Source organism: Physeter macrocephalus, chromosome 12, assembly GCF_002837175.3.
Source record: "Physeter macrocephalus isolate SW-GA chromosome 12, ASM283717v5, whole genome shotgun sequence".
In the NCBI taxonomy this organism is placed as follows: Eukaryota; Metazoa; Chordata; class Mammalia; order Artiodactyla; family Physeteridae; genus Physeter; species Physeter macrocephalus.
This window is the reverse complement of record NC_041225.1, coordinates 88,643,909-88,671,753: the sequence shown is the minus strand read 5'-3', so window position 1 is coordinate 88,671,753 and position 27,845 is coordinate 88,643,909. Positions and strand designations below refer to the sequence as shown.

The following is a 27,845-nucleotide window of genomic DNA, read 5'->3' as shown; positions in this document are numbered from 1 at the left end:
CAGCCTCAAGGACACCAACTGGGCCATAGCTTCTAGAGGTGCCTGAAAGAACAGGGAGCAAGACTTGAACCTGCAGCCTAGGCCATGAGCTCTAGGTCAAACGTTTCTTTCTCTCTATCCTTAGCTTCTAGCTTCATTTTCTCTGGTGCTAATGTGTGAGGCTTTTATAAATACTACTAAAACTTCAATTTGGGTTTAGGATATGCTCTGGTCCTAGCAATTCAAAGTGATTTTGCTTATTAGGTTTAAAAAAAAAGTTTTCCACAGGTCCCGTCTGCTAAGCTGGTAAGGGGTTTGGAGACAAAGCCCCCAAAAGTAAGCAGGCACTGCATTGTCTGGCCTTGGCAATTTTCCACATACAGGGATTCTCTACTAGGCCTGTGTTAGGAGGAAGGGAGTCAGGCTACATCAGGACGTGGTATTTTCAGGTTGGGTAAGCCATCGGCATCTCCCCAAGAACTCCAACAGACATAAAATATCAAAACCTGGAGAAGGAGGCCACAGTATAACTTAGAGAAAAAGTCATATTTTTATTTTTTTTATTTTTATTTTTATTTTTTTTTGCGGTACGCGGGCCTCTCACTGTTGTGGCCTCTCCCATTGTGGAGCACAGGCTCCGGACGCGCAGGCTCAGCGGCCATGGCTCACGGGCCCAGCCGCTCTGCCGCATGTGGGATCTTCCCGGACCGGGGCACGAACCCGTGTCCCCTGCATCGGCAGGCGGACTCTCAACCACTGCGCCACCAGGGAAGCCCAAAAGTCATATTTTTAAATGTGTTTGTGATCAAAGAAGAAAAAAGCAAACAAAGATAGAAAAAATAGAGTGTCCTAAGGATCCAACTGAGAATCTAGAAAAAGCACATACCGGGGACTTCCCTGGTGGCACAGTGGATAAGACTCTGTGCTCCCAATGCAGGGGGCCCGGGTTTGATCCCTTGTCAGGGAACTAGATACCACATGCATGCTGCAACTAAGAGTTCACATGCCACAACTAAGGAGCCCAAATGCCGCAACTAAGGAGCTGGCGAGCCGCAACTAAGACCCGGTGCAACCAAATAAATAAATAAATATTTTAAAGAAAGAAAAAGTACATACCAAATAAACCTAAAAAAAGGCAATCAATAAAGACTAAAGCAGAAGTTAATGCTTTAGAAAACAGAAAGCACAACTGACAAATCTGCTTTTATATCACATAAAACTGGCAAAGCTAAGGAAGGAAAAGAGACAAAATTAATATACAACATTAGAAATTAAGAAAGTGAAAAAATCACAGATACTGAGGAAACTGAAAACCAATAACCATATATGCATTATGCTATCAATAATAAATCTGAAAACAGATCTCATGGAAAAGGCAAAGTAAATGTTTTGTACCAATAGCCACAGGGGGAAAAACATCTGAAAGCTGCAAAGACCCATCCATCAAAAAAGGTACTGGGCTCAGACAGTTTCATCAGCAGATTTTTTTTTTCCCAAATCCTTAAGGAATAAAATGACTATTTAAACTGTATTTATACTGTTCCAGAGCATAAAGAAAGAATAAAAGTTTCACAATGCATTATATGAAGTTACCATTACTCTAATACCAACATCTGACAATAAAAACAAAATGAAAATTATAGCTCAATCTCACTCACAAATATAGATGCTAAACCCCCACATTAATAAATCAAATCAAAACAGCATGTTTAAAAAAATTCCCCGTTACCAACCATGGTATATTCAAGGAATGCAAAGATAGTTCTGTATTAACACAGTTCACCTTATCAGTAGGTGAAGGGGAAATATCCTTTATCTTCAAACCATGTTAAAAAGACATCCCTGGCCTCAATTCCAGCTCCACCCCCTTAGGAAACATGGGCCCTTGGTCATACTGTCCAGGTGTCGGGAGAACTATGAAAACTTTGCCCCATGAGACACACACACGTGGTAAGTGCTCAACAGATAGCACTGCAGTAAGTTATTATGTAGGGAAAAGTGGGCTATAATGCAGCATGACTCCATTTTTATAAAGAACACGGAACAAGCATCCAGTGTGCATAGAATCGAGTGCAGAGGGATATTCCAGTTAAAAATGGTTAAACAGGTTGTGAGTTATGGATAAATTTCTTCCCTTCTATTTATTTCTATTTTCTAATTTTTCCAAGGACTATGTAGTAGCTACAGAATCAAAAAAGAGATTAAAAAGCCAAAAAATGTTACAGACTTTTGGATTTAGCCAAGGTTGAGGACTGGAAAGCCTAAAGGCCAAGGTGGAAAAGGAAGTAAAGGGTAGACAGAAGAGAGGGTAACACCAGGGAGGGGCTTGCAGGACTCCTCTGCCTTGTGCCCTATCACCTCGAAATCCACTCAGTTTCAGGAACACCCACACAGGCATGTAAAGGTGTTCCTGAGAGAGGACCAGCTAAAGCCCTCCAGGCCCAAAGCAAGCAAACACTGCTATACTAAGCATAGCTTCACCTACTTTGCCCAAATGCCTCAGAAATTCTGAACAATGGCAATGGGGTGAGGGTACTCATTTCTTGATCCAGGTGCTGGTTACACAGGTGTACTTACTTTGTGAAAACTCACCAAGCTGTACACAGTATGTGCTTTTATTGTGTGTATGCTATCCTTCAATAGAAGTTTTTTAAAATTAAAAGCTGAGAGGAGAACACTGAGTTTCTGTCATCAGCTACAGAATTTCCCTCTTAAATTCTGGTTTTAATATGAACTTATGGATCAGTTTCATGGAACAGAACATTCAATCCAGTATTTTGCCTGACATGCCTCGTTGTCTTAATAAATACAGCATCTGGAAAGACTTTCACTATAATTATCGATAGATGAGAAAAAAAATTCCAGGACAAGCCAGGGATATAGGAGACACAGGGAAAGCCAAAATGAACGAGGGCAGTGGCTCTCAACCCTGAGTGCACATTTAAATCACCTGGGGAGCTTTGAAAAATGCTGGGGCCTGGGCTCCACCCCAGACCAATTACATCAGATTCTCTGGGTCTGAGGCCTAGACATTGATATTTTCTTTTTCAAAAGCTCCACAGATGATTCTAATATGCACTAAACTAGTTGAACCAGAGGGCCCGGCCACTGGAAACTCTGGAGGCAAGCTGAAGCGTGGCCCCTGCGCATCCTGGTGGAGGCTGTGGAGGGGAGCAAGTATTTAGGGCTGAAGTGCCCTGCCACCCGCCCAGGTCTTCCTCCACATGCCGCTTCCCCAGACCTCAGCAGAGACCCAGTGAGGAACAATGCCCCCCACATGGAGGAGGCAGCCTCTGGAAAGTAAGGGGGAGGGGCTTCCCAGGGGTTGGACACTGAACCCTGGGCTCTGGCTCCCAGCTGGGTGTTCAGACTGCTCCAGATCACTTGTCAGTTCAGCCCCAAGGCATATACCACTCCAACCACACAACCCCAGAACTAAGCCCTAACTACTACCCAGGGTCCAAATGACACCACTGGGAACCCACAGCTGGAAAACAGGAACCAAGGAAAAATAACAGTGGAAAAAAGGGACACAGGGCAGAGGTCAGTGTATAGCTCAATCATGAGGTAGGACCTGGCTCAGGGACAAGCGGTAGAGGCAGTGAAAAGGGGATGCCACGCAACCCACCTGCTGAGAGGTTCCAACACTCACCTCTGGGGCTCCCACACCCAGTCATCCTGCATCCATTCTACCTAGTTATGTGATAGGAACCCACAGGTGTGACCCCAACAGATGGCTATCTCAGCCTGGCAGCCCTGCAGCATTTCTACAAGCTCCTAGATAACTCTGACACAAGGAGTCCTTTGCCTATGCCCTGCAAAGCAGTGCTCTTGGAGGCCCTCTCTCTGCTCAGTCTACTTAGGGCTGAGCTCAAAGCACGAGGGGTGAGAATGGCGACGGGCTGAGGCCGTGAAGAGCATGTTAGGATGGAGAGCACAGGTGGAGAAGAGAAAGGAATCTGCAGTGCCAGGAAAAACAGGGTAGGCATCTCTTGGGCACAGCCTCCAGCACTCCACTGAAAATCCATTTCTGTACTCCCCCACTAGAGTTCTGGTGCAGGGCAACAATGATCCCAATTGGGAAGGCACGGTCTCCTGGCTCTGGGTCCAGCAGAGCCTGGTACAGTCAGGCAGCACCCTCTTCACCCAGCCTGAACTTGTTCAAGCCACCAAATGGAGAAAGCTCAGAAGTCAAGGTACCCTGCCCAAGGCAATGGAGCTTTAGTGTCTGGCAGGGCCCAACTTCACTCTGGCAACTACAGGGGCCTGGCCTCAGCCTTAACTGTTCTCTTCCTCTAAGTCATGCAGCACACAAACACATACACACACACACACAGAGTCCTGCCCCTTCTGACCTGCCCCACAGGTTCTGACGATCCACCATGAGAACCTGAGACTTGCAGATATAAAAGGGCAGACAGGAGGCATCCTTATCTACAGAGGCTGAGATGCAAGTAAAATCTTTTGAGGTATTCCAAGAGAATTCGGGGGCAGCAAGATCTCTACTCTTCCAAGTGGTGGCTCTGTCCCCAAGATTGAGACTATGGAAGACAAGGGTCAAAACAGAGACCCTCTGCTCTCCCAGAAGCAAAGTTCTAAAGTAATGCTGTTCAGGGAATGGCCCATAAACTGTTTATCACCAGTTCACCACAACATAAACACAGAAGCCAAGAATAAGCCTTTAGAAACCAGCACTGCAAGTTGAACCTGCTGCTCTATCCAAGTGTACATTCGCTGGACCACCTCGTCCAATGGGTAACAGATTGGTCTAGATGGTGCTGAACTCCTGAGGGGAGCCACACATGGCTAGAGCTGCCAACTAGTTGTACAAAGTAGGACCCGTTTTGGTCTGCAGTATTTTGGGAGTTAGGAAAAAGGTCCTTCCCCCCTTTTAGTTTGAGAAAAACTAACTTTGGAGGCAACCCTTTCATTTTACAGAGGAGACTAAAGTCTAGGGACTGCCGCATGGCTAATGAAAGAACCCAAGAGTAGGAGAGTTGGGATAAGACAGGAAAAGAAACTGGACAACTGCACTTCTCATCCTCCTCTTCCCAGCCAGTGGCCTCATGGGCGCTCCTAAAGCAGTAAGGGCTCCAGGACCCACACACTTCAAATGAGTAGAAGACAATTTCAGGTTCAAGGTAAACTGCCCAGGCACAGTATTTTCTTCCAGCTTTTCCTGAATCTCAAACCCAACACATCTAAAGCCAACACCTTCCTTTCAAAATTAAGCTACCAGGACTTCCCTGGTGGTGCAGTGGTTAAGAATCCGCCTGCCAATGCAGGGGACATGGGTTCGATCCCTGGTCCTGGAGGATGCCACATACCGCAGAGCAACTAAGCCCGTGCACCACAACTACTGAGCCTGCGCTCTAGAGCCCGCGAGTCACAACTACTGAACCTGCATGCCACAACTACTGAAGCCCGCGCGCCTAGAGCCTGTGCTCTGCAACAAAGAGAAGCCCCTGCAATGAGAAGCCCGCATACCACAACGAAGAGTAGCCCCCGCTCACCTCAACTAGAGAAAGCCCACGTGCAGCAATGAATACCCAATGCAGCCAAAAAAATAAAAATACATTTTAAAAATTAAAAAAAAAAAAAAATTAAGCTATCGTCTCAGCTGGTCCATTTCTGACCCCACTACCCTAATCTGTAATCGCCTGGAAACACTAACTTATTGAATATACGGTTGGCATGTTGATTCTTCCTTCAAAGTCCTTTGAGGTCTACTAAGTCGATGATGAAAGCAGATGTAAAGAGCTAAGGCTGGCTGGGGGTGAGAGGCTTGATCTGCCACATGCTAGTTCACAACCCCAACGCAAAGATCAAAAGCATTTACTGTATTTAAAAACAACAACAACAACTGCCAGTGATGGTTTTCGCACTCAGTGTTACTGTTTTAGGCAACTCGGTCAATGTCTCTTACTTCTAGTGATATTGTGAATATCAAATCATAATGATTTCTCTTATTTTTCAGGACCTAGTACTATACCTGGAACATGGTAAACACTCAGTAAATGCAGAAAGACAAAGGGAGGTAAAGTGAATGGGAATAGGATCACAGTTCTGGATAGCATGATAATCTGTGGATTTTAATTGTCTCAGCTACCCCATCTCTATTTGCCCAACAGCTTCCTAAACTAATCCATAAGGAAGCTATCTCCTCCTCAGAAGCTCCAGACAGGCTGGTAACGAGGGGAAGTCCTCAGCTGACTGCCAGATGCCAGAGTAGGAAAGAAAACGAAGCCAAAAGCCCAGGAGGTCAGGGTGGGAAAGACAAGATACCCAAAAGCTGAGCCAAACCAAGGCCTCCCTATACTCCCTGCCCCCATCCCCAGCCAGCCAAACTATTTGCTACAGCCTCGGGGGCATGGGACGGGACTTGGCAAGACCACAATGATGGTTTCTAGCAGAAATGTCCATCTACAGCTGGAGGGAGCCCAGCACACCTAGGTCCCTCCTCAGCCAGCCCAGCAAGGGGGCTAAGGAGCCATCACAGTGACCCCTGCAGGCAGCTCCAGGGCCTGCACCGTGGTGGGAAGGAAGGCTCTCCCTTGGGCTCACTCACCTATCTGTACTACAAAGTCCTCCCGCTCTCCCACAACATTAAAAAATGGCTGGGGTCACCAAGGAGGTGAAGCTGAGCTCTGGAACTCTAACTCTACCACTTATTATGCATGGTGAAGCCCTCTCTTTCCATTCTCAAACTCAACTCTGAAATCCTCTTGGTTGGTTCCTTTCCTATCATCGTTTGATATGCTCACCTGCTTCCATATCTCCCCAAGTTCACTACTGCTTGTAAACATACCTCAGAGAGAAAAGACTTCCCACTGGACCCACACAGAGGGCTGGAGAGTGAGAAGAGCAGGCGAGAAAGAACGAGTAGGAGTGACCCACGGTGTGTGGAAAGTTGAGGATCACAGATCCTTGACAAAAAGAGCAGTGGTCCAAAGGAGAGACAGAAGGCAGAGATCCTGGGCACAGTTCCAAAATAGTTTCCACACATCCTCAGCCAGTGGAGAGTTCCCATGGGGCAAAGTATGGGAGCAGCATGGGAGCCGGAGAGCAGGGCAGCCTGGTGCTCTCGGCACTGGGCACTCACACCTGTCCAGGCTGCAAAGAGGGAGGCAGTGGCAACAGCGTATGCTATGGCATGTTCCTTGGGGTATCGTGGGTAGACACGTAACACACTAGACAGTAAATGACCACGTGCGTTCATCAAGCTCAACTCTGTGCCTGTGCTAGGCACGATGCACACCCTACATCATGAATATTCTTGAAACCCTGGCAGGACTCAGCACACGGTAGATGAACACATTCCCACTGCTTGCTGGATACCCTTCACCCAGGGGGCTTACCCATCCTGTGATCCTGTGCCCATCCTGTGGGAACACAGACTGGGAGACCCCTTTGTCCTGTGTCCCAGGGTCTTTGCCTGATCTGAATGAGCTCACACGCCACACACATCTTCCTACACCACCACCTCCTAACGGAACAGGATCTAGCAAAACTGCTCCACCAGGGTATGTGGGACACCACACTCAACTGGCCACCTAAGAAAACTATCTGGGGGGAAGGTGACACCAGGAACAGGGGCCCAGATCCAAGTGCTTGCTGGCAGTGGCAAGCTGGACCAAGAGGAAGCCAGGCTTTTCCAACAGACAACTTAACAATGAAAACGAGCACAGACACCTCAGAGCTTTAAAAACGCCGCCAGGGACTTCCCTGGTGGTCCAGTGGTTAACAATCCACCTTCCAATGCAGGGGACGCAGGAACTGTGATCCCACATGCTGCGGGGCAACTAAGCCCGCGCGCTCGAGGGCCCGTGAGCTCTAGGGCCTGCGCGTCACAACTAGAGAGCCCGCACACTGCAACGAAAGATCCCACGTGCCACAACGAAGATCCCACGTGCCGCAACTAAGACCTGACGCAGTTAAAATAAATAAATAAATATTTTTTAAAAAATAAATAAATAATAAAAATGCCGCCAGCTCAGGCCCCACTCTGAGAAGGGGGAAGGAGGAAGACATGTTTGAAGGGCGTCCTCTGTTTTTCCGGGCAGCCCTGCTCCATGCCCACAACACTAAGGGTGGTGGTATTAAGCTGGGAGCTTCCAGCAGGACGGCAGGGACAGCAGAATGCAGGCAGGGAGGAATGGAGAACACACTTGGAAAGACCTGAAGAGAAGCCATCGTTAGGCAGGAAGGGGTGCTTTCCGGAGTAAACAAACCTGCCAGCAGTCCTTCCTCCCAGCAGAGAGAGAAGCTCTGGCTGACAAGGCCAAAGACACAGAGGAGGGAGGGAGCTGCCCCTTCCCTGAGCCTATCTGTCCTCATCCCCTTGTCCTGCTTTCCCCAGGGTGGGGGGCAGAACAGGTGTACTCCATGATCTCCGTGTCCACAGCCTTCAACAGCACACAGGTGATTACAGCAGTGGGTGGCCAGAGGCGGAAGTGGAGGTGACACCTGGGGGTTTCACCGGAGAAGGGGTGTGGAGTGAGCTCACAGCTCTCTCCTCCCCACGCACAGCATCGCCAGTATCAGCCACCTCTGCTTGCCTCAGGGGCCTACCATGGTCTTGTCCCAGGTGGTCACCCACTACTAGCATCCTCATCAAGGCTTGCCCAGCTCCCCAGGGGAGCCAATGCGACCTGGCTCTTCTCCTTCTCCCAGAAGCAAAATTCTTGCCCTCCCCCAAGTACTTCCTTGCTGTAAGTTCCTTTGGGAGGAAGCCAGGGAACCACCCCAGCTCCTGATCCACCCCGCAGCCTCACCCAGTAGCCCCCATCCCCTCTGGGAAAGCAGAGCCCCTCCCTGACAGCGTCCCCACCCAGGCAGTGAGGGTGGCACTTCCAGCACCTCCAGGGAGCTTCCCACAGTTTTCCCAGGAAGCCAGAGGAGGATTTCCAGGGAGAAAAATCTCAGAGCATCTGGGGACATGAGCAGCTCACCCACCTGCTACCCAAGCAACCAGATTCCCCCAGCTCCTCACAGGCTCCAGGGGCTGAAGGAGAAGACAGAGCTGAGGCAGGGCAGGAATGGGCTCCCTCCTCCTAGAAGTCCCATCCAGTCCTGCCCTGCCTACCTGTCCCTACACTCCTTCCCCAGTCTCTCTTCTCTTGACTTGTGAGGCAACCACACTGAGCTGCCTCTTGCTCTGTTTTCTCCACCGTGGGCCAGCAGAGGATACTGCTGAGTAATCCCAAACTCACGGCGGATCCCCAGCCCTGAAAACAGGGCAAAGCCCAAGGAAACCTACTGATCCTGGTCCTTGCCAACCAGGGAGGAACATCTGTGTTTCCTCGTAATGGCTTATATTCCACAGACTCTGCCCTGCCCCAAATACCCCAGCCCTGGCCCTGAGAAAACCACATGGAGAAGCTCAGTGCCCCCTTCTCCACTTCCCACGCACCTGGTAACATTCCCTTCCAGTCCCCCAGACACCAAGCTGCACAGAGTAACAGCAGCCGACCGCCTGCAGGATTCCCAGTCATGATGTTGCATCAGCCCCCACCCTACCCAAAATATCCTCACCCCCACCACCTCCTCTCCTCCAGCCATCTCCATGGTGACAGCAGCATGACTAATGACACCCTATCAGCTTCAGACTCAGGAACACAATTCCCCCTCCCCCTTAACCTCTCCCCCCCCCCCCACCCGCCCGGGATTTCTGCAGATTGGATGCAAACCAACAGTGGCAGGGACATTCTCGAGAGATTTCCAGAGGCAAGGGTGGGAGTGGGTTGCATGTCTTAAAAAAAAAAAACCAGTTCAACAAACCCAATCCCAACTGCACCCAAACCATCCAGCTGAGAAAGCAAAAAGAATCCAAACAAAACCCACACAGGCCTGAGAATTCATTGGCCGCCCACACCCCCGCCGCCCCTCCCCCTCAGCTGCTGCTACACACACAGTGGGAGATTAAGGGATCACCAGAGGAGACCCTTTATTTTTATCCGATCCCATCAAACACTTCACCTCTACCACACACACACACACACACACACACACACACACACACACACACACAAGGTACCTTGACAGCAGCCCCTTGCCCCCACGGCCCGGCTCCTTCACCAGCCTTTATTTCCACCTGCAAAAGAAGCCGGAGAGACTGATGAGCCAGGCTGACACCAGGAAAGCGGCAAAGTCCTTCTGCTGCACCCCCAGCACCGCTGCAGGGAAAGGGGGAGAAGGGGAGGCAGGGGGCCTCGGAAAGAAAGGATAGCAGGGACCATCTTCCTGCCTCCAGCTGCCACCCAGACGCGCGGTGGAAGGGCTCATTCGCCTTCCAGAGTGTTTTTGTTTTCATTTCTCCTTTTTCCACCCTCCCGAGATCCAGGAGGGCTCTGCCCCTCCTCCTGCGTCCGGTCTAGCCTCGTCCCTCCCCGCCCTGCCCGCTCTACCTCGGCCGGCCTCCTCTGGTGCATCGGCCGGCGGGCCTCCCATTATCCCCGCCGGAGCGCACGGAGGGAGGCACTGCAGAGGCGGCGGCGGCCAGCTGCCGGCTTGGCTCCCCTCCCCGCCGCCGGCGAGGCTGGTGTGGAGGGGGCGGCGCGCTCGCCAGCCAATCCCCGCGGCCGGCCGAGCGGGGGCAGGGCCGCCGGGGGTTGGACCTGCCCAGCCGGGAGGCGGGGGCACAGCCAAGGGTGCTGGAGCCTAGCTGGCTGTGGCCCAGACCCGCCGCCGCTCCCCGACAGGCTGGGGATCCCGGGACACCCTCAACAACTCCCGAGTCGGGGACCCGAAGGTAATACCCAGAGGCATCCTCTGCATCTCCAGGGTCAAAGACAGATTGCGTCGGGGTCGAGCAGATGCTGGCAGGCTTCCCCCTCAGGCCACTCTCTAGCCCTAGGACACAAGCAAACTGCCTCATCCTAGCAGCAGCTAGGACAGTGCTAGGCGCTACAAAAGCAATAGCCCCTGCAATCTTAGAAGAAAAAAATAAAGCCTTGGCAGTAGGAACCTTTACCCCATTTTGCAGATGAGGAAACAAGGCAAGACAAGTGAAGTAACTTACCCAAGGTGACACAGCTAGAAAACAGCAGCACTGGGACTCCAAGGCAGGTCGATCCGGAAGCCAACATTGCCTGTGGCTCAAAGCCTCACCAAGTCAGACTTGCCCTCCCTTGCTCACGAACACCAACACCTCACCCTAGGATCACTCATCCCTAGTGCCTGAACATAGGCCACCCCCTCCAGACAGCCTCACCACCACCACCACCACCCTCAATGTTTCCTCCTCTTTTAGAAAGGCCACAGGAGGTGGCGCCTCCAGACTTCAGGGCTTCCCATCCCCTGGAAAGGCTGAGGAGGGGAGGCAGCCCAGACTCTGAGCCTTTGAAGGCTGCAACACCCAGGAGACTGAAGGAGAAAGAACAGAACGGGGAGAGGAAAGCCCTGCAGTTCCTAGGCAACCCAAGAGACATCCTGCTTCACCCCATCCCCTCCCTGTAGCTGATCACCCCAGAGCTCTCTGGTACTCATGTATCTGGTTCAGTTCCTGGCTCCACTATCTAGCTGCAGGACCTTGGTGGTGGTACCTTACCTCCCTTAGCCTACTTTGCAGTTCTATTTTACAGAAGCAGCTACCTCATACAAAGGTGTGAGGATTCTGTGAAAAAATGCAACACAGTGCCTGCCACACTGCAGGTGCTGCTAGCTACCACTCAATTTCTGAGAGAGCTGATTGTGTGCTACTTCTCAACTCACAGATGTGACTTGTAGGACTAGTTAGGATGTGTGAGAGCTCATTTCGGTAATGTGCTCTGCTACCAACTCCACCACACCTACCCAATTACTGCCCCCTCCCTGAAGCTCCAAGGGGGTACTCAGAATGGGACGAGCTGCCTCATGAGAGACAGCAAAGCTGGGCTCTGGTGAGGAGACTCCAGAAGGCACCAGGACCCACACCCTGCCTCACCTCTGGGGGCAAAGAGCAGCCCTACTGGGCTCCTCCCTAGGGCAGGGAGGAAGGCAGGTGACAAGGCAGGGCAAGGAGCATTGTCCTGAGCCATGGGCTTCTGCACCCCTTGGCTCTTACCTTGGCCAGGCCAAGTGAAGTCCCTCCTTTATCCTAGTCCCCAAAACCCCTGCCCCACCCACCCTCATACAGTCTGCTGCTAGATAAGAGCAACTAACACTGCTTGGATAGTAACAATCAATACTGTTGCTGCTGTGGCTGCCACAGTTTATCAAGCCCGTGCTAGGTACCGGGCCCTGTGCCAACCATGCTGTGGGAGCATCTCATTTGACTTAGTCCACACAAAACCTTATGGGAAAATGGGCTTAGAGATGTTAAGTTACTCACCCATCAACACACAGCTGGTGAGTGGTGAGCTAGAATTCCAGCCCAGGTGTTTCTCATTCCAGTTCTTTAAGCCCTCTCTCCCAGCCAACCTCAGGGAAACTTAAAGAGGGATAGGGTCTCTTGAACCAGACCACTTCCCTTTAAGCTGTGGGTCTGAGAACAGTAATATTTTCATGCCTCAGAGACTTGACGATGCTGCTCCTTGCCTAGGTTCCCTTCCCTCTCCCCCACCTGGCAAGCTAATATGGTACAAGGCTTAATCCAAATGTCACCTGCCACTGCTGCCTTCCCAGCTCATCTAGCCCTCAGGAGCTTCACCCACTCCTCCTGGGGCCTCTTCTAGAGCCGTCACTACCAAGTGCAGTTATTTATTTACACGGCCGTCTTCCGCACGTGGGCAGGGGCCCCGTCTTCCCCACTCACTAGGCTCTGCACAGAGCTGGAATGTGCTGAGCTGAGTTTCTACACAAGGAGGGTGGAGAGGCAGGGGGTTGGGCACTGAGATGTAGATGACACTCTCCTGGTCGGCCTGTTCTCTGAGGTCCCCCGGGATCAGAGGAATACTTGCTCTCCTGGGAGGACACGACCTGCCATCTGAACTATAGCCAAGGCCGAGCCTTGTTCAGCCAGCACACGTCTTCCTCACAAGGCTGCAAGAGCCACCCTGACTCTCTGCTTGAACCACAGGTCCCGGCTCACCCCCGGCAGCCTGCAGACACCCTAGCAGAGCCTGTGGTCCCCAAGGCAGGGCACCTGCAACCATCTCTATCCCACCCTGGCCTCCTGCCCTTTTCTGAAGCACCTGGAATGCTACAGCTCCAAGGAGACAAAGAGGTGCATGCCGGGGCCACTCTGCCTCCAGCAGGGACATTCTCCACACCTCATACCTGACCCCCTCCCCTATCTTCCCCTCTTTCTACACTTGGGGCTTCACAGTGACCAACCCAGAGGTGCCTGGGACCCCTCTGCATAGGAGCTGGAGGTCCCTCCCCACCTTCCATCATGACCCCTAGACCCCACTGCACTCACAGCAGGAGGAATGAAGCCACGGCCCTCCCCACTAGGGAGAGGGGAATGGATTAATTAACTCTCAGAACCCACAAAATACCCCAACACAGAGAACCTCAGAAACACAGTTACCTACAGGCCAGAACCCACACAGATATATAAAGACTAGGAAATGGGGATGCATCCAGAGATAGTTTCGGGGGGGTTTATAGGAGGATCAACCAAGCAGCAACCCCATGCCAAGCCCCATAATTGGACCATGATGTACTGTATCTTATTTAACCCTCACAACAAACCATGAGACAGGAATTATTAATGCCCATTCTACAGATGGAAAAATTGGGAGACTGAGCAGGGCTCTCGCCTCCCCGCCCCCCCACTCGTAGCAATACAGCTGGTACTGCTCTGTGTAGCTCTATGATTTTCTTATCAACCTACCTCTTCTAGAGTTGGCAGGGCGTAGATGACAACTTCTCCTCTCTTGCCATGGCTGTGTCCTAAAGGAGGTCACTCCCCACAGGGCTTTACTTCAAAGCTCAGTTCAAGCCCCACTTCCTCCAGGAAGCCTTCTCAGGTTACCCTAGACCTCTGCCAGCTGACAGCACTTCCAATGTTTCTCATTTGACACTTGGTACTGCTATCCGTCTCTCTGTGTGTCCTGCCTCTCCAACCAGAATGGCTAGAGCCGTGCCTCTTCAAAGCCCCGGGTTTTTTGTTTGTTTGTTTTGTTTTGTTTGCCCAGCATTCCACACACTGAAGGCACTTGGAATCGACTGTGGGGGAAATCTGTGACCTTCCCTTCCCTCTCCATCACACAAAGGATCTGCCAAAGAAACCCAACATCCCCTCCACCTTCAGAGCCTATGTTTGAAGTCACCGGTGTCCACACATCAATTTCCACCCAAGTAATTGCAGCCCATCACACACACATCATCCCCTATATTTCAAACTCTTTTCAGTTGTCATGGGAACTGCCTTTGCCTTCATTCACAGATCAGGCCTCACAATTAGCTTTGGCAGCGGAAGTCTGTATCAACGGCAATCTCGGGGAGGAGAAAGACAAGGAGGTGAAAGAACAGCAGCAAAGGAAGAAAAGGTGCTCCTCCTTGGAGATGCAATAGAACCAGACTGAACTCAGGCACCCAGTGATGTCAGAGGGAAAACAGAGCCAGCCAGCAACTCCACGTGCATATTTCCATACCAACAAACAGAATGCACCCAGACCCCCCCAGGCTGACAAGCAGCAGCTGTGGCTCTGCCCACACCCCACAAGCCATCCTAAATGCTTGTAAGAAGGTCTTATATTCTATGAACCTCATCACGGTCTCCCCACCCCAAATTCAATAGCCTTGGACCACCAAATGTTCCAGGATCCAAGCAAATAACACAGAACCTTCATTGAGAAGGTGAGACAGGAATACTGAGTGGTTTAGAAACCTGAGGGCAGCCCCAGGGGAAGACTTCCAAGAACAATTAACACAAAGCATCTTACCTTCCACCTTGAGGATCCATGAACACCCTCAGCTGGTGCCTTGTGGTCTGTCTGCGTCCTTCCACACCACTGCCACCCGCCGTGAGCATTCGAGTAGCAACTCTGCACAGCTCAGTTTCAGGGGAGATGCCTCCCTCCTCCTAGAAGTACCCCCCCTCATCTTTCACATATCACTACGCTGAAACTCTCAAAACAGGTCCCTTCCCTTCCACGATGGTCTCTCTTCACCTAACAGTGACTAAGGCTGGTGTCTGCCCTCTAGGCATCCCTCCTTTGTAGCCCTACCAGACTGTAATAGTTTGTTGCCACGCTTGCCTCCCTCCCCAGACTGTAAGCTCATTAAGGACAGAGTAAATGCTGCCTCCCATTTACCGACGGCTCAGGCTCAGCGCAGCGCCTCGCACACAGCCAGTCCCAGGCGAGATGTGCTGAAGGAGGCTGGGAAGGCAACTTGCAGGTTTACCAGTCAGAGCAGATGACGTCCTGTCTCTGGAAACTGAAGCAACGCCAGAGAGAGAAGCTGCCCTCCCCCGGCACAGGGGACACTGGAGGTCCTGGGACTGAGGAAGCATTCCAGGAAGGTGCCTCTTCTCCGTATCCTCCTAGCACCAGCTCTTCTCCTCTCACTGGCTCCCAACGCCCCCACCCCATCCTGCAGCGTCAACCATCCAGACAGGACCCAGGCTCATGGTGAGAGGATGCCATTCCCTCTCTCTTCTTGGGCTCCAGGATCGTTCCCAGCATCAACCAGGGAACAGGGGTACCCACAGCTTACTCTTAAAGGGCAGAGAAATCGATAAAAAGAGAGAACAAAACGAGACCAGAGAGCCACCCAGTGTCCTTCCCACAAGAAAGGCTCAGAAGGGAACAGACTCTATAGTCCGGTACCTTGCTACTTGTTTTTGACCCAGCACCTCCACACCCCTTCCTGAGGCTTCCTCTGGCAGTAATTAAATGGGGTGGGGGACTATGGGGCACATGCATTCTGGCAAATGCTCCCAAATGACTCTACCTAATGCAACTCCCTTTCCATTCGGAGCATCTAGAAGCTGCTCTACTAGTAGTGGGAGGTGCATTATTCTGTCCACGAACTCCCTGGCTGGGTGTGGGGTGACAGGGCACAAGGGAGTTAGAACATGTACAGGTCAGAGCCAGCAGTGCAGGAACAGAGCTTGTGCGACCTGAAGCAAGCAAGCAACCCCCTGTGGTCACCGGAAGGCTGGCCAGTTACCCCACACTGGGCACCGGCTTTTTTTTTTCCCCTCCCTCAGTGACTAATAAAAACTTAGGTTATCAGATTTCTTAAGCAAATGAGAGGAGACAAGGCCACAGAGGGGTGTGTCCACTCCAGGTGTGCCAGCAGCCTGGGCCCTGCACAGACACACTCAGGCAAAGGCCCAAAGCAACCCTAAAGGACTCTCCCAGCCAAAGTGCAGCAGGGCTCAAGGTAGATAAAGGGGTCGTATTCCTTTCCAACACCTTCTCTCTTCCTGAGCATCCTGCCCTCAATCCACAAGGGAACTATAAAGAAGTGATGGGAAGGGGAGGGGGAATTACTGACAACTCCTGAGACCCCTGATGTGGTCTTTCAACTCACCCAGTCACCACACTGCCTTCTCCAGGATGAGAGGCCCAAGGCAGAGAGGCGACTGCTGACTTGGGGTGGGGCATATGCCTGAGTAAGAACCCTCAGGCAAGGTTCACCAGGGCTGCTGGGCACGAGTGAGGGTGGGAGAAGCCACTTTCCCCCAGGCAGCTTCAGAGAACCCTTCAGATGGGGAGCCACACCACATTCCTATTGTTTTTCCCCACAGCAGATAATTAAAACATGGCCCATGCCTTCAAGGGAAGCAATAAATAAAGAGAGCATGCTCAGTAAAAAAAAAAGACACAATAAGCTTTGCCGTGGGTTAGAACCCAGGAAAGCACTGCCCCTTCCATACCCCTCACCACTTACCTTGGGGTGGGAACAGGAACCCTAACCCAAAAAATCCTTCCAGGAATAACCAACTGCGACAGCTATTTCCCCAACCCAGAAACAGTCTTCAGTGAGGGTTCAGAGACCATGCAGGGAAACTCCATGTCCAGTAGAACTATTCATATTGATAAAAAATCTAACTAACACACAAGCCACTTGAAAGGCAGCTAGTGTGCCTGAGTTTCTGAATTTAATTTTAATTTTTGTAGCCACACATGGCTAATGGCTATCATATTGGACAGCTCAGGTAGAGCATGCTTCTTAAATTTGGGAGGTCATGAATACTCTTGAGAATTTGCTGAAAACCACAGCCCCTCTCCCTGAGAAAATATACCCCTGCACATTCACACACTTGGCTGAAATTTTCAGAGAGTTTACAGACCATATTCCAACCCAGGTCTGAGATCAGGTCTAGAAATTGACCAAAAATGTTATGGCCTAAGAGCGATGTTTCTTCTGCAATGTAGTTGTCTAAGGAATATGTTATACTTTACACAGTTTGAGCAAGAGACCACCACGTGTGGAAGACCCCACCTGACAGAGCATGTCCTTGTAACATCCCAGCCAGAACATCCAGCCTCTACTCAGACCCATGCAGGCACAGGGCTGGTTCTTCAGTCTTGGAACAGCTATAAATGTTAGAAAATTCTTTTTTCAAACATGGATTCAGGGAGATCAGCTCAGTGCTTTCTGACGACCTAGAGGGGTGGGATAGGGAGGGTGGGAGGGAGATGCAAGAGGGAGGGGATATGGGGATATATGTATACATATAGCTGATTCACTTTGTTTTACAGCAGAAACTAACACAACATTGTAAAGCAATTATACTCCAATAAAGATGTTAAACAAACAAACAAACAAACATGTATTCAGTCTACCTGCTAACTTCTACCCTCTAATAAAAGTTCCACACATTCCCCGACACAAAGGAACTGACGCCCTCTTCCACACAGGACTCGTCTTAGCCTGCGTTCCTCTACTCATTTCCAAGCTGAAAAACTCATCTTTTTCAGTTGCTTTGCATGTGACTACTCTGACAGAGCTCCTAGAGACAGGCTGTCAACACACCTTTTAGAGTTTCAGCTATTCCTACCTGCTATTTCTTTTTTTAAAAACAAGTGCAGAACTTTGGATTTACCCTGATTAAATTCCATTCAGTTTGGCTGAGGCCCATTGTTCCAGACTACCCCCAATCTTCTTAACCCTTGTTCTATCATTCAACTTAAATATCTGCATCACCACTACCACCACCACGATCCACCTACCCACTGATCACACCTGCTCCTACCTACATCTTATTAAGAGGGGGCACACATCCCTTCAGCTCCTAAGCCTCCAGACCCTTCCATGAAATCCAGGGTTCTATGGGTGTGCTCCTCCTGTTCACAACTACCACCAGCTACTACTCTCTCATGGGGCTCCCATGTCCCAAGTCAGACTGCTGAGCAGCAAACATCTTCTGAGAACCCTTTCCCAACTGTTCTCAGAACACACACACAAGTTCTTAAAGGGCTTATTTTATTGATAACTCACTAGACTAGAAAGAAATGGACTCCAGAAAAACAAGAATAAACATGAAGTAAATCTCAAGATGTTCTTGTCTCCCTGGCCTACAGGGTAAATGGGTTGGATCACCCTCCTTACCCTTGTTGGCAACTGGAGTTCTTTTTTCTTTTTAAGTGTAATATATCAAATTTTTATTCCCATTACGTCTTTTTTTTTAAGATTTTTTTGATATGGACCATTTTTAAAGTCTTTATTGAATTTGTTACAATATTGCTTCTGTTTTATGTTTTGATTTTTTGGCCACGAGGCATGTGGGATCTTAGCTCCCCGACCAGTGATCGAACCCACACCCCCTGCACTGGAAGGCGAAGTCTTAACCACTGGACCGCCAGAGAAGTCCCTGCAACTGGAGTTCTTTACCTCTGTTCATCAAGACTTACTTCTGTCCCCTTCTCCATGCCCCATCCCCTTCTCCACTCACAGAAGTGCCACAGACCGGGCTCCGCAAACTCTCATGGACATACAAATCACCTGGGAATGTGGTTAAAGTGCAGATTCTCATTCAGTAATTCTGATGTAAGACCTGAGATTCTGCATTTCTAACAACCTCCCAGGTGATGCCGATGCTGCTGGTCCACTGATTAGCAAGGTGGAAGTATGGCTGTAAACCATTCAGGCGCCCTAAGACTCAGGTGAGCAATTTGCAGTAAACAGTCCAGGTGGGTGCCCATCATTCAGCTCTCATCTGTGTCAGAGGAGTTCCACTGTAACTACACATTAGATACACCTGGGGAGCCCCAGCCCAGTAGAGATCCACCCAAGACCAATCAAACTAGAATCCCTGGGGGCGGGATCCAGGTGATCCCAACATGGAATCCCTGATCCACACTGGTTGATAAAAAGTTTGAACAAGGCAGTTATACCCGTGCCCTCTTCAGGATGACTTTAAATAAAAACTGGTCCTCTGATCTGTCCACGAAGCTGGCAGGAAATACCATCATTTATCTGCAGAAATCCGGCCCATTGGTTTGACTGAGTTTCTTTGTAAAGAACCACAGGTACCCTCAAAGCTCACCACTTGTCTTTCTAAATCTCACGAACCACCTTTTAAAAAATCTGCTCTAGAACTGTCAAAAACTGACATTGGTTTACAATTTCCAAAATCTCTTTGAAAAATGGAACTTTCTGCCTGTCTCTGGTCTTTTGGCCCTCTTCCAATCATCAGAATTCCATAACAATATCATTCCATGAGTATATCTGAAGGTGTGCAGTAGGGAGTGAATGACTCAGATTCAGGTAGGGCAGCTGGCTCTACTTTCCTAACCACACATGCTGTGGTCTCTCCCCAGTTTATACTCCCTGACATGACAGGGATCTAGTGGCTTCTCTCTCTCTGTCACTAATTCTGCTCCAAAGTTGTAAGACTGTCTCTTCCTTCTATGTTCTTGCTGGGAATATATAAAAGACTTTTATTGTCTTGAGCATTTTCCACCACCTCAGCACATTCTGGCCACTGGACTCTCTAATGTTCCTCTTAAAGCGTCAGACTACACTTGAACTGCACCCCTTTCCATGTAAAAAGCATGGTCTTTTACTGTCTGCACTCACTAGACAGCAGCCCAAGCAGCCACAGAGATGGTTCAGATCTTCCCCAGTCCTACCACCTTCCTCCTTAGGGCACCATTTAGGACTGTTAAGTCAGCATTTCCTTTTTCAAAAGCAATCTTACCCCCCCAGCTAACTTCCCTTTTAGAGTCTGTAGCCATGGGGTTAAAACTGTTTACAACTGAAAAACAATTTTCTAAAGTCTATGGTAAACACCTCTCCTTGCCCAGGCTTCTCTCTGGATTCACAAATGCTGAGATGGGGTCCCTTTCTCTAAAGAGTCTCATCACTTCTACTTTACCAATCAATTCTTCCTTTGCTGGTGGGAACTGGTGCCAGCCTGACAGCATCCCTCTTCATAGCCTCCATCTTCAGGAAGACAGAGCTACTAGAAGGCGAGGCAAGAAGTGGTCAGGTTCTGATACTGTTGAGAGATCCCCAATTCCAAGGTATCCTGTCTCAAAACTGGCAAAGAGCTTTGTTTCAGCCACTAAATCCAACTGGCTGAGGGCTAGACACACCATATATATTTCTATTTCTCTTCATTTCTCACCCACAACATTCTCGGTCATGCTTCCATCCTTATGTATACATACTTCTAGGGAAGTTTTTCTCACAAAGGGGTTTTCTCCTTTCCTTTTTATCAGACATTTACTTCCCTCACCATGAGCAACTTTTCAGTCAGGCCCTGGGCCACAGCGGCTCCTTGCTCCTGGGTGTCCAGCCTCCTCCCCCAGCAAAGAGGCCGGCAAATTTCTCCCTCCCTTTGCCTGGCCCCACAGTTCTATGAGCAAGCAGGGATGTCTTGAAACAAACATTTAATAAACAATTAAAGCTCAGAGACTAACAAACCCAAGTTTTATGTATAAAGATTAATTCCTTTCTAGATGTTCTAGGAATGTGTTGTCACCGTGCACTGATTACCTACCATGTGCTAGACATTCTACATATTTTATCTCAATTAATCCTCACAAAGAAGGGTTAACCCATCTGACATATGAAAAAGCCAATGCTCAAGAGAGTCAGTGGCACAGTCCTTACTTTGGGTTCTGTATCTTCACACTCACCAAATCCTACTTTTCTAATCAGCCGTCTTCATTGTGCTACAAGCCACCACTCAGGTAAAAAGAATGTGGAAGTCAAACAGCCTCCGACATCAGCCTAGGATCTAAATCCTCCCTGGAACTAGGAAGGAAGACCTCAGTTACAGGAATGAACCCCTTCAGGTGTGTTACCTCTCTTTAGGGCCCAGAGGAGTAAGTAGTCACCTACCTCTGTGGAGGACAGGACCAGCCCTGGGAGCTGCCTCTAGTACTAAAATGCTGAACTTTTCTGAGTAGATGGGCTCTGCAGCACCACCTACCCGCACTGGGTAAAAAAGTGAGGAGCAGGGAAGGAAGACAAGAAAGTCAAGATAATGTTCCCCCTCTTACAGGATGACACAAAGCAGCTGTCAAAAGATAGCTCAGAGGAAGCCCCAAAGGAAGCTGGAGGAGGTGGAGACAGGATGGAAGTAAAGAAAGGTGCCCAGAAGAGGAGATGCTGAGAAGCACGGGTGCAAAGAGAGGGTCTGATTCCCAAGAGGCTCCTGGGATGCTGTGTCTTGTCCCACCTGAAGAGTAGGGGCCAAGTTCTAAAGTTCTATGGGTCTCACAGATGTAGAGAACAAACGTATGGACACATGGACACCAAGGAGGGAAAGTGGCTGGGGCGGGGGTGGGTGGTGGGGGGGGGATGAATTGGGAGATTGGGATTGACATGTATACACTAACATGTATAAAATGGATAACTAATAAGAACCTGCTGTATAAAAAAATAAATAAAATTCAAAAAATAAACAGCATGCACAGCTTGAAAAAAAATAAAGTTCTATGGGTCTCCTCCTTTCCTGACCTCCCAAATCCTGGGACAGGTCCCCTCTGCTACATGGCTGCTCTGACCTAGTGAAGGTCTCAACAGTCCCCTGGGGGCTGTAAACGCTGGGCTGGTTCCCTGGGCTCCCTCACTCAGGCACAGCCTCTTGGGCCTGTCAACTCTGCCAGAGATACATTTGTCAAATGCAGTGTAGCCTGGTCAGTGGTTCCTACACTTTCAGCCTTCAAGGACCAATTTTAAAAAATTGTGGAGATAGACACTAGTTACCATTTTGTATTTTGCCATGTAAAGACTTTTTAAAAAAAATAGATCTAATTTTTATCAACACCTCCATTTCATTAAAAAAAAGCACACTTTTAAACATCAAGAAGTAGAAAGTACCGATCCTTAAAACAAAGTACTGCTCTTTAAGTCAAAGAAAGTTAACTTTAAGACAAAGCTCACTCCATTGTCCCCTTTCCATTGTTTCTCCAGAAACTGGGAGAACTCTGTCATGGGACAGCACAGGTGCACAGATCAGCACGTGGACCCTCTGTCCAGGGGGGATCACAGGACACCAGCCACATTTTCCCTGACCCTGGGGGCCTAGAGGGGCAGCCGGCTATGGCAAGATCCACAGGGATGTAGACATCTCTCCGCGGGGTTGTCTCTAAGCCTCAGCCAAGCCAGATCCCTGGTCTCTTAACCACGACCACCGGAAGCCCAAGCCAGCAGCTTACACACAAGGATGACAGGCCCCTGGCTTCACTCCCAGCCCCTTTCACTCAGGTATGCCTCATTGTTGCTGAAAGAAGAGCTTAAACACAGTTCACAAGAGCCACGCGTTCCAGCCCAGAAAGCTCAGCCCCCTTCATTCCCCAGGGTTTGAGAGGAATGGAGTGAGAGAAAGGTGGAAGAGAAGGAGGTAAACCCTACCAGGAAGCAAGCAAAGGAATCAAGCTTTACAAGGTAGACGAGGCAGGTCCTACTTATACCAAAACACGAGATCTCATGCCCAGGAGTGAAGCCTACCCCTGATCCCACCCCCACCCCTTTCAGAAATGACTCACAGAGCACTGGGCCAGCAGGATGCCAACTCCCCCAAACACCAGCAACGTAAAGGAGCTGGACACAGTCTCCCAGGCTGGGGTGGGGAGCTGCAGATGTGATCCAGATGTCTGCTTTAACCTGAGACCGGGGAAATATGGCATCAGTCCGCTGTCCCTGGACCGTGATATGCAGCTTCCACAGGGAGTGGGCAAGACAAGGTGAGAAGGGGCAGAAACACCCCAGCAACACCCACTTTCCTGACCAAAACACTTGGATCTTTCTTCCCAGCCACGGGACCACAGCCCCACCAAGCTGGCGGCACAGCTCTGAACTCAGCAGTCAGGGAAATCCCGAGTGCAAGCCGCCAGCCCATGGAAGCCACAGGTACCCCGGCTCTCAGAAGTACAGCAGTTTCCAGCCCAGCTAGAGAGGGCTTCAAAGGCCATCAAGCACAATCCCTGCATCTCCCCAGGCAGAAGACAGACCCAGAGAGGGGACCTGAGTTGTCCGAGCCCTTGGACAAATCAGTGGCAGGGCGGGGGAGTCCCGCAGACAGTGCAGGCCTCCGTCTCTGTCCAGCGCCAGTTCCGCTGCCTGGAGCAACCTCGGCCGCTACACTGCTCCTCCCAAGCTGCTCAACTTCACTCGTCCCTACCTCTGCCAACTCTCCGCTGTTACAGCTGCCACCAACCTCATGCTGGCAGCCCACCACCAGAATGGAAAGGAAAGATGGCCAGTGCAGGGTCACTGCCTCTCCACTTCCTCCTCTGCTCTCATTCCAACTCCTTCCCTCTCTCTGCCTCCCTACTCCTAATTAAGGAAGTACTCCTTCCTGGGGTTGACAGTGTCTCAAAAACACATCATTCATTCATTCAATTAGTATTTGAGTGCTTACTACACATCAAGGAACTGAGCCAGGCCCTAAGAACACAGAGCTAAATGGTCCTTGACCTCAAGAAGTACTGGCTAGTCGGGGAACCCAAATCATGGGTTTCTCATTAAATTCCCAAACACTTTTAGGTATCATCCCCAAAATGATGGTACCCAAAAAGATTTAGGGAAAGAAACATCCCACTCCATCAGGGCAGCATAAAAACACCCTGTCGCTCCAAATTTTTATTTCCAAACCCATCAGCCTCCAACCCTTACCTGACACCATCACTCCCCACATCACCCAAGCATTGGTGTGACCTTGAAACACATCTGAGGCTTCAAGCAGGACAAGAAACTTCTAGAGATAAAGCTGGATATCATTGTCCTGCATCAAATGCAAACATCAGAGATGAGACTGCTAGCTCAAGAGCCCTCTACAACCCGGTTCCTCTCCTATCAATTGTCGGCCGGGCAAAGGAACCTAAAACAGCTTCCAAAGACAGCAACACTCCTATTTATGGTCCCACTCAAAGTTGGACCAAGAGGATCAAAACGGGAGAATGGGCTTACCTGGCTTTAGCAAGACCCCTGTGAACACAGCACCCTCAAGGAAGGGACAGGGCAGCCACGCAAGATCCAGCTTACCTCCTTGAGAAGCCCCACTTTTTTCTTCAGCACCTCACACTTGCGCAGTTTGCAGATCTGATGCGTGCGGCGGTTGGTACAGCTGGTGCAAGCCCCACAGTTTTCTAGCCGCCGGCAGGGCTCGCAAGTACCACAACGTTTCCGTTTCTTCCGCCCATCTCCACCCCCTCGGAGTTGGGGTTCACTCCCAGTCATTGGGAGCCCAGGCCCCTGGAAGCCCCCTACCATCACCTGGCCCTGAGGGAAGTCATAAAGGCCTGGCAGGTCTGGCTGGACTGCCAGGGGCACCTGAAACTGACTCATGACGCTGCCAGAGGTGGGGGCATAGGTGCTGGGGCAGAGCCACAGTCCAGCTTCCTGCCTCCAAAGGCCACCAACAGGTCCTTCTCTCCTAAAGCAGTCAAAACCTACAGGGTGAAGGCAAGTAGCTCCAGGCTCCGGGATGGGTGCCTCTTCTCAACCCCTCTTCACCTCCTCTGCAGCAGTCTGATAGGACTCAGTTGGGGGCCACTCTCCCACCTGCTGGGGCCCGGGATCTGGGGGAGGACACCAGCGGCAGTCCCCACAGAAGGGATCATCTTGGATGGGTGGGCTCTTCACCCTCACCCACTCTGGACCCAGGCATGAGGTGTGCCAGTACGTGTGTGATGGGGGCAGGGCAGGGTGAGGAGTTTCTCCTCCGGTATTTCTTCTCCCGGGTCGGGATGATGGAGAAGGCAGCGCTGCCTGAAAAAGAGACAGAAAGGGGAAGCACATCACTCGGGGCTCGGGGACAACTTTCACATGTTACCTCTTCCTGCTTCTGGGAAAAGAGAAGATGGGGGAAGAGAATGGGCTTGCTCTCATGAAGTTCTGCCCAGAACCTCTGGCAGGGCACACTAGCACCCGCTCCCTGAGAGAGAAGGCCTAGGGCCTGACGGAGTGGTAAGGAAACCTGGACGGCGAATTTAATGCGGTGGTCAAGGTGAGATTTCTAAGAAAGTTGTCCTTCGCCCCACCCCCATGGGCTTGGGAGAGTTTTGCCAAAATTCCCACACACCCCTCACTGGAGGTCGCTAGGCCCTCACCAAGGGAGCACAGCTTTCAAAATAAAGTTTGCAGAGAGCTTCACTCGGCGGGGCTGTCCGGGCGCCCCCTGCACGGAAGCGGCCTGGAGAGGGGCGCGCCCGGGGTAGCCCGCGCCGGCCGCCCAGCCGCGCTCCCCGCCCGACGGCCGGACCCGGGAGGGCGGCCCGATCCGACGAGGGGGCGCTAGGAGGGGGGCGCGCTCCGGCTCAGGCCCGGCGCGCGCGCGCAGCCTCTCGGGCTCCTTTGTTCTGGGGCCTCGGCCGCTCGGCTCCGGCGGCTCCGCAGCCCCCGCCCCGCCCCGCCGCCCCCGCCCGGCTCCGCTACACTGTGATCCGCAGCACCCCCGCCTCGTCTCCCGCAACAAAGTAGCGGCCCCCCGGCCGGCCCCCGGGCCGTCCCCTCCCCCGCGGGCCGGGCCCCCCCCTCCACGCCTCCCCTCCCCCACCCCGGAGCCGGAAAGGCACCGACTGCCCCGACCTGCCCGCCGCCTCCGGGGCGGAGCGCACAAAGGGGCAAAGTTTCCCGGCCCGCGCCGCCGCCACCACCGTCGCGGCCGCCGCCGCCGCCTGGGGCGCCCGCCTCCTGGAGCGCCTGGCCCGGCCGAGCTCGGCGCACGGAGCCCCCCGCCCGGGCCGAGGAGGGGACGGCGCAGGAGGAAGGAAGAGGCAGCGGCGGCCGCGGCGGCAGCAGCAGCAGCAATGAAGGCGTCCGCGGGACTCCCCGCCCCCCGCGCGCCGCGGCACGTGCTCGCCCGGGGACTCCCCCGCCCGGGAGGGCGCGCACGTGCGGCCCCGCCGAGCCCGGCCGAGCCCCGCCGGCCTCGCCGCCGCCCCCTCCGCCGGGCTCGGGGCTACGCTAGGGGGGAGTTCCGCGGAGGGGGAGGGGACGGCGCGGGCCGTCCTCGAGTGGGTGGGGGCAGGGCCCGGCCCGGACGCCGCGCCTTTGCACCTGCAGTACTTCCCCTCCCCAACGGTCGGTCCTCCCGGGACCCGGCCGCCCTCCTCCGGTTGGCCGCCACCGCCCTCCGGCGCTTCTGCAGCCCGGGCGGGCGCGGCGGGCGGCGCGGGGTGGGGCACGCGGACCTCCCAGTCTAGGCCCTCGGCGGAGCTGGCCTCGGTGTCCCCACTTCCTGCCACTCCCTGCGGGCCGAGCGGCCTGGGACGGCCCCGGCGCCCCCGGGAGTCCTGAGCTCCGGGCCCGACTGACCCCCCTCTCCTGGCAACCGCTCGCTCGCTCATTCCGAGGCAGGACAATGGGGTACATCGCGCGTTTGCGTACCGAGTCAGCCTGGCCGGCTAGGTAGGAGGGGATACCCGCGAGCAGAGGCCGAGGGCCAGCCGGGAGGCACCCTCGCGGGGGTGACGGCCGAGCGCCCTACCCAGGCGGACCCCGGGCCCCTGCCATCGCGAGCCTCCCCCGCGCCGCTCTCGGCTCTTTCGCTTCGAAAACAAAGACTAATCCGATACCCCCGCCCTGCCTCCCAGAGGAGGGGAAACGGGCGCGTCGCGGAGGGTAACCGAGGAGGACAGCGTTCAGGAGGGGCTCGGACAGCCACCGAGGGGGCCGTGGCGCAACCGAGCCCTATAACCCAGCGCAGACACTTTGAAAAGTCACCCCGGGCTATTTTCCAGCCAAGGGGCAAGGCGTAAGAATATTTCCCAGTTGCCAAACTGCCGGTTCTCTCTGCTGCTTTTTTTCCCCTCACCTGTTGTTCAGGCCAAGTTGAAATTCCAGGTTAGATTAATTCAGCTCCACCCATCGGGCCTGACTGCCAGGCTGGTCCCCGAAGCTTCCTTCCCCCTACCTGGGTTGCTGGGGAGAAGGGTGGGTCTCTAACACACACACACACACACACACCCCACCCACACACAAACACGGGCAAGTCCTGGCAGAAACAACCACGGGCGGACTGGCCTGACCAGTTTGGGCGGTGTTCAAGGAACCAGGTATCTGGCAGGCTTCGCCACCGGGATGAAGCTAACAACTCAGCCAAAACTGGAAAAAGAGCATTCGGCCGGTTATTTAAAAGAGGAAGAAAAAAAAGTAATTGATCTCAAGTAGCGCTGTCCAGAAAGCCCTAGGCGGTAGGAGAAGCCCGGGTTCCGTCTGGAACTTCCCTCCCCACAGGCCTGATTTTGACAGCCTGCTCCAGTGGCCAGGTTGTCAGCTGTGGGAGGGCGGTGAACATGGCTGCAATACCTACTTCCTACTCTGGCCTTTGAGAGTAGGAAAGAATTTCTGTTAGGGAAGTAAGACTAGAACTGAGAAGAGATACCGATAGAGTGCAATTTTCAGTCAAACATGAGAACAGTTTGTGGACTTTGTTTTTTATGTAATGAATATTTAACGTTTTAAGTATTTTACTTTTAGTAAAAATTATGTATATTAAAGAAAACATAGGCAATGGAAAATTAGAAGACAAAAATAACCCCAATACAACATTTAACCTTTTGCTATATTTCCCTCTAGCCTTTTCT

At 51.8% G+C, this 27,845-nt stretch overlaps 1 protein-coding gene across 5 annotated transcripts in view; it reads right to left on the bottom strand.

Annotated features, from left to right (window-relative positions):
* TET3 (tet methylcytosine dioxygenase 3) overlaps window positions 1-25,933 on the bottom strand; it is a 113,280-nt gene extending 87,347 nt beyond the window's left edge. The window contains exons 1-3 of one of the 5 annotated variants that reach the window (XM_024133496.3): window positions 25,846-25,933; window positions 24,301-25,026; window positions 10,016-10,072 (exon numbers count right to left, since the gene is read on the bottom strand). In XM_024133496.3, coding sequence (XP_023989264.1) covers window positions 10,016-10,072; window positions 24,301-24,603 — 360 coding nt within the window. In that variant the 5' untranslated portion in view covers window positions 24,604-25,026; window positions 25,846-25,933. Of the gene's footprint in view, window positions 1-9,391; window positions 9,464-10,015; window positions 10,073-10,385; window positions 10,459-24,300; window positions 25,027-25,367; window positions 25,459-25,845 lie in introns of those variants that run through there. The other 4 variants (XM_028496536.2, XM_028496537.2, XM_055089267.1 and 1 more) reach the window with 4 other exon arrangements.
* Window positions 25,934-27,845: the final 1,912 nt, after the last annotated feature.